This window comes from Barbus barbus (genome assembly GCF_936440315.1).
Source record: "Barbus barbus genome assembly, chromosome: 22".
Classification (NCBI taxonomy): Eukaryota; Metazoa; Chordata; class Actinopteri; order Cypriniformes; family Cyprinidae; genus Barbus; species Barbus barbus.
The window spans coordinates 30,272,698-30,278,697 of NC_136750.1; the positions used below are offsets into that span (position 1 = coordinate 30,272,698).

At 31.0% G+C, this 6,000-nt stretch overlaps 1 protein-coding gene across 11 annotated transcripts in view; it reads left to right on the plus strand.

The window, feature by feature from the left end:
- Window positions 1-5,755, plus strand: part of LOC306888223 (CUGBP Elav-like family member 4) — a gene marked incomplete at both ends in the record, with an annotated part of 122,963 nt that extends 117,208 nt beyond the window's left edge. For 4 of the 11 annotated variants that reach the window (XM_079446421.1, XM_079446422.1, XM_079446426.1 and 1 more), the window contains 2 exons: window positions 1,681-1,764; window positions 5,628-5,755. In XM_079446421.1, the coding sequence (XP_079302547.1) occupies window positions 1,681-1,764; window positions 5,628-5,755 (212 nt within the window). Of the gene's footprint in view, window positions 1-1,680; window positions 1,825-5,627 lie in introns of all 11 variants that reach the window. The other 7 variants (XM_079446424.1, XM_079446425.1, XM_079446427.1 and 4 more) reach the window with 2 other exon arrangements.
- Window positions 5,756-6,000: the final 245 nt, after the last annotated feature.

Here is a 6,000-nt window from a genome sequence, read left to right on the forward strand (position 1 = left end):
ATTGTTGTTTACTCCATTAGCACTGTTTTTTATTTTAATTACGTATTTTATTTTATTTTTGAAGTAATTTTATATTTGGTCTTATTTGTTTGATTTGATGTTAATATAAAAATTTTGTTACTTTTGTCTTGTTTTGTTTTTGTTTTGTCTTTTATTTTTAATATAATTTTTATTGTTTTCAATTGTATATTTTTTCTTTTATTTTGTTCATTTTTTTATTTTATTATGTTTTCTTTTATTTTATCTTTTATTTCATTTTTATGTTTTGTCGTTTATTTTATTATTTATTTTATTGTTAATATATTTTAATGTTATTTTCATATTTTGTTTTAATTTATTATTTAAAGTTTCTGTCAGTAATAATGCAGATAAGCTCTCAGGTGAGTTTCCAGGTTCATTCTGATGTAAAGATTCTTCCGAGTCTCTCTGTGTTTATTCAGAAGAATAAATAAATGAATGAAGTTAAAATGAAGCTCATTTGTAAATGTACTCTGTTCTTGTGGGATGCATTTTCTCAATTAAATTGTGTCCCATAAATGAATCTGAAGTCGCTCACAATCATCATAATGAGTTGTGAGGGTGTATTGAAGTAGTTAATTTGCTTGTAATGATTGTTTGCCCGGCGGGATGTAGTTGACCCTCAAACTCAATGCTGAGTCAATCTTTCCAGAACAGCCAGTTTGTTTCAGGAAAAAATAAATAAAATCTTTACAGACGAGAAACACAGAGTCTAAAGCAGAAGCTCACTGCAGATACAACCCCTCAGCAGCCAAAATCTCTTTCCTAATTATTTGTGTTTATTCTTAAGTGAAATATTATTTTTTTTGTCTATTTTATTGTTTTATTTTATTTTAACATTAAAATATTTTTTCTTTTAGTGTTTTTCTTTTTTCTTTTTTGTTCATTCTTGTCATTTGCTCTATTAGCACAGTTTTATTTCGTTTTATTCTAATATTATTTTATTTTATTACTTTATTTAATTGTATGTTTTGCTATTAATATAACATTTTATTTAATATTTTGTCTTTTTTACATAAATTTTTTTATTTTTGTTTTGTCTTAATTTATTATTTATTTTAATGTTGATACTCCATCAGCAGTTTTATTTTAAAATTAATATTTTAATTTAAAATTAATTTTGTTGTGCCTTTTTATTTGATTTAATTTAAAATTATTTCATATTTTCTTGTTTTATTCGATTTGATGTTTTCTGTTATTTTGTTTTATCTTGTTTATTTTATTTTATTTGTAGATTTTGTTATATTTAATTTGATTTTAATATTATTTTTCATAGCATTTTATTGTATTCCTATATTATTGTATAAATATTTTATTATATTGTATATATATTTATTTTGTATTTTTATATTTTAACTTTTATTTTGCTATTTTTTTAATGGTTGATATATTAATCGTTCACTCCATCAGCACTGTTTTAATTTGACAGTCTTTGTCGTCTCACACGATCTCTGCCAAGCACCGGGAGACTCTGATGAATTATTTACGTTTTTTCCAATTTTCCTTGAAGTGCCTTTAATTCCCATATCCACGTTTAATCAAATCTCCATTTAACAAAGACGATAACGTCTGAATCTTTGCTGAGATCACCGGCTGAGAACAGGCCTTCTGGGTACGTCTCTGTGTGAAATCTCATTTGCGTGTCTGTCGTCTTTCTCTCAGGACCGGAGGGCTGTAACCTGTTTATTTACCACCTGCCGCAGGAGTTCGGCGACGTGGAGCTCATGCAGATGTTTCTGCCCTTTGGCAACGTCATTTCCGCCAAAGTCTTTGTGGACCGGGCCACCAATCAGAGCAAGTGTTTCGGTGAGTTCCTACAATGCCACGCTTCACTCAGCTCAAAGTGCCTTTATTTCCCGCGTCGGCACTAATCAAGATGCCATTAGCGCTCGGGAGGTACGTCACGGCCAATGGATTTTGGTTTTACTTCAGTTTTAGTTTTTATTTATTTTTATTTTATTTATTCTTAACTGTTTTGATTAATTTTAAATCTCTAGATTTTTTTAATAATATTGTTTTTTTTTTTTGCTTTTATTTTTGCTTTTATTTTAATGATTATTTTAATTCCCTTTTATGTGAAGCACTTTGAATTACCATTGTGTATGAAATATGCTATATAAATAAATGTGCCTTGCCTATTTCCAGTTAAAAAAAAGTCATGGCAATTTTAGTGTTTCAACTTATTTTTCACTAAGCTGCCAAGGCAACATTTCTATTTTTAATGTTATATTTATATTTTATTTTTTCAGCTTTGTTATTTAAAAAAAAAACATTTTTTAATAGTTTTAATTTTAGTTCCATTTTAGTTTTTTTAACACATTTCAGGTGGTTTTACATTTTTACAGCTGCATGGAAAGCGTGAAGTGCATCGATATATTTCTCATAACGCCTTCACGTCGATACATGCTGAGGTCTCTTTCTGCATCTTTACATTTAAACTTTATTTTCCTCGCTATTCATTAAGATCTTGACAAACAGGAGCATGTCGTCTCGCCCGCGGCTCCTCCAAAGCTGCAATAAAATGAGATAAAGCCGCAGCTCAGGAAGGAAATTAAATCAGGTCTTTTTCATCAGCTTCCTCCGGTGTGGAGAGGAACATATTCTCCCTCATTACTCGATCATGTCAGCCGGCGCTGGAATTAGACTCGGTTCGCATTGATCACTGCAGACGCACTAAACACACGTGTTTATCTGAACACTGACTCTCTGAAGCGACGCTGATGTGCTTCAGTGATTGACTGGAGCTCCAGACGAGACGCAGATCATTGAGACTCAGACTTTATGAGCTTTAACATGATTTGATCTGCTGCTGTGTGAATGTTTTGTTATTCTGGACGCCACTCAAATGTGACCCTGGACCACAAAACCAGTCATAAGGGTCAAAATAATCTCTCCATTGATGTATGGTTTGTTAGGACAGGACAATATTTGGCTGAGATACAACTATTTGAAAATCTGGAATCTGAGGGAGCAAAAAAATCTAAATATTGAGAAAATCTCCTTTAAAGTTGTTCAAATGAAGTTCTTAGCAATGCATATTACTAATCAAAAATGAAGTTTTGATATATTTACAGTAGGATATCTTCATGGAACATGATCTTTACTTAATATCCTAATGATTTTTGGCATAAAAGAGAAATGTATAATTGTGATCCATACAATGTATTGTTGGCTATTGCTACAGATATACCTGTTACTCATGACTGCTTTTGTGCTCCAGGGACACATATATTCTTTCATTACGGGACAGACACTGAACGTGTGTGAATTCTCTGCAATTCTCCAGCTGTGGTCCTTGAAGAGTCTTTGGCCACTCAAACTCTCCTTCTCACCGTGCATTAGGACGATATAAGCACTTCCAGGCAGTTTCGTAATATTTTATGTTGATTGGAAATTCTTAATTATTGCCCTGATGGTGAAAATGGGAATTTCCACTGTTCTAGCTCTTTTCGTAAAGCCACTTCACTAATTTGTGAAGCTCAATTATCTTTTGAATTTGGGCTTGTTTTCCCTCCTATTTATATTTCTGTGAAACAGGAAGCCATGGCTGGATAATTTCATGTTCATAATCACCCTGGAGTGCTCAAAATTGTGAATATGAATGGAATATACTTCAGAGATATTTTACTCGTGAGAATTTCTAGGGGTGCCAATAATTGTGTCCAACATGTATTTGAGAAAAACATTTATTTCATAATGATATTTCCCCCATTTTAAATTCTTATTATCCTATGAAAGGTTAGATTTTTGTGATTTTTTTTTTTTTTTTTTTTAAATAAAGATCAAAAGGATTAACAATGCAGATTAATTTTCACAGGCGCCTTTGATCATATTTACCAAGGTTGGCGATATTTTTGGCCATGACTGTATATATATATAAAAACTGGAATCTATGGAATTGCTGGAAATTTATAGAATGCCATTTTTTTAATTTTAAGCAATTTATTTATATAACAATTTGTATATTTATCAGAAATAAAAAAAAAACGTTTATTCATCAAGGATGCATTAAATTGATCAAAAGTGCCAGTAAAGATATTTATAATGTTACAAAAGATTTCTATTTCAAATAAATGCTGTTATTTTGCTGTTATTTGTGAATCCTGAAAATGTAAAAAAACAAAAAACAACTGGGATTCATAGAATTGCTGGAATCTAATGGAAAGACAATTTTATTTTATTTTTTTACCAATTTATTTAACAGTTTTATTTAGCTATTTTATTTTGTTATTTTATTTTATTTTATTTTATACAAAATGATTTCTCAAAACTACTTTTTGATCTCATCCTACATCAGTTTCAGTAGATTTTCTCCAGTATTATTATTGTTATGGAAAACCTTTTGATACATAAAATTGTATTGTAAATGTAACTCAACCGATTTGACCAAAAATAAAAAAAGGAATTAATACTTTTATTCATCAAGGATGCATTAAATTGATCAAAAGTGACAGATATTTATAATGTTGCAAAAATTTATATTTCAAATAAATGCTGTTCTTTTGAACTTTCTGTTCATCTGTGAATCCTGAAAAATAAAATGCATCACAGTTTCCACAAAAATATTGAGCAGCACAACTGTTTTCAACATTGATAAAAATCAGAAATGTTTGTTGAGCAGTAAATCAGTATATTATTATGATTTCTGAAGATCATGTGACACTGAAGACTGCAGTAATGATGCTGAAAATACAGCTTTTATCACAGAAATAAATTACAGTTTAACACATATTCACATAGAAAACAGCTCTTTTAAATAGTAATAATATTTCACAATATTGCTGCTTTTGCTGTATTACTGTTCAAAAACATTTGACTGGTAGTGTAAGTGATTTAAGTGTGTAGTAAAGAAAAGATCAGTGACTGTTTTAACTAAATTTACCTCGGGAAAATGTTTTTCTCAACACTTTAGCAACTTTATAGCATGCATTTTCTCAATTTCATTTTGTACTAGAGTTTAATTTGAAGACATTTTTCAATCATCATAATGAGTTCTGAAGGAGTTGTGAAGTTCAGTTGTTTGCCCGGCGGGATGAATTCAGTGCTGAGTCACTCTTTCCAGAAACCACCATGACATTTCATTAATTATTTCATTCATTTATATATATTTATTATTATTATTATTATTATTTATGCATTTTCATTTTTAATATGTACTGTAATATGTATGTCACGCCATTATTTCAAGGTTTCCCAAACTGGGCTTCATGAGGGAACTTGATGGAAAGCTATTTTAATTTTAAGTAATTTAATTTTATATTTTTCCCAACTGGGGTTTGTGAGGGAATTGCAGAGGGTTCATACGTTGAAGGAAAGCTATTAAATCATAAAAATCTAAAATTAAAACTTTTTATTTTTTAACTGACATCAGACAACTGTGAACATGTGTATGTGTTGTGAAATTATTGAAGTGTTAACTTTAAATTTCAAGGCAACCTCAAGTAAATATTTGCGCTCAAAAGGAATCAGCTGATGAATTAGCTGAAAGCACAGCTTTGTTCTTCATTATTCTTCATCGTTCACACAGTTTTTCACAGACAAACACCGTTTTCATGAATCTGGTTATGTGCAGCAGCTGTTGATGGTGTTGTTCTGTGTTTGTCTCTCAGGATTCGTCAGCTTTGATAACCCGTCCAGCGCTCAGGCAGCCATTCAGGCCATGAACGGCTTTCAGATCGGCATGAAGAGGCTCAAAGTCCAGCTGAAGCGACCGAAGGACGCCAACCGGCCGTACTGACGCTGATCGACCGCTGCCGCCTTCACTCACAGGTCAGGGAGCGTTTCTGACCATCAGCGTCTCTCCTGCCTTCAGCCTGGTCTCACTCTTAATACATAGGCAGTAATACGTAACATTTACAACCACAAAACTTACATTTTTGTACGTTTTAAATTAATGCTGAAACGTACATTTTAGACACATTTCAACATTTAAAAGGTACAAATCGCTACTTTTGTTTTAGCTAAAAATGTAAAAATATTTAC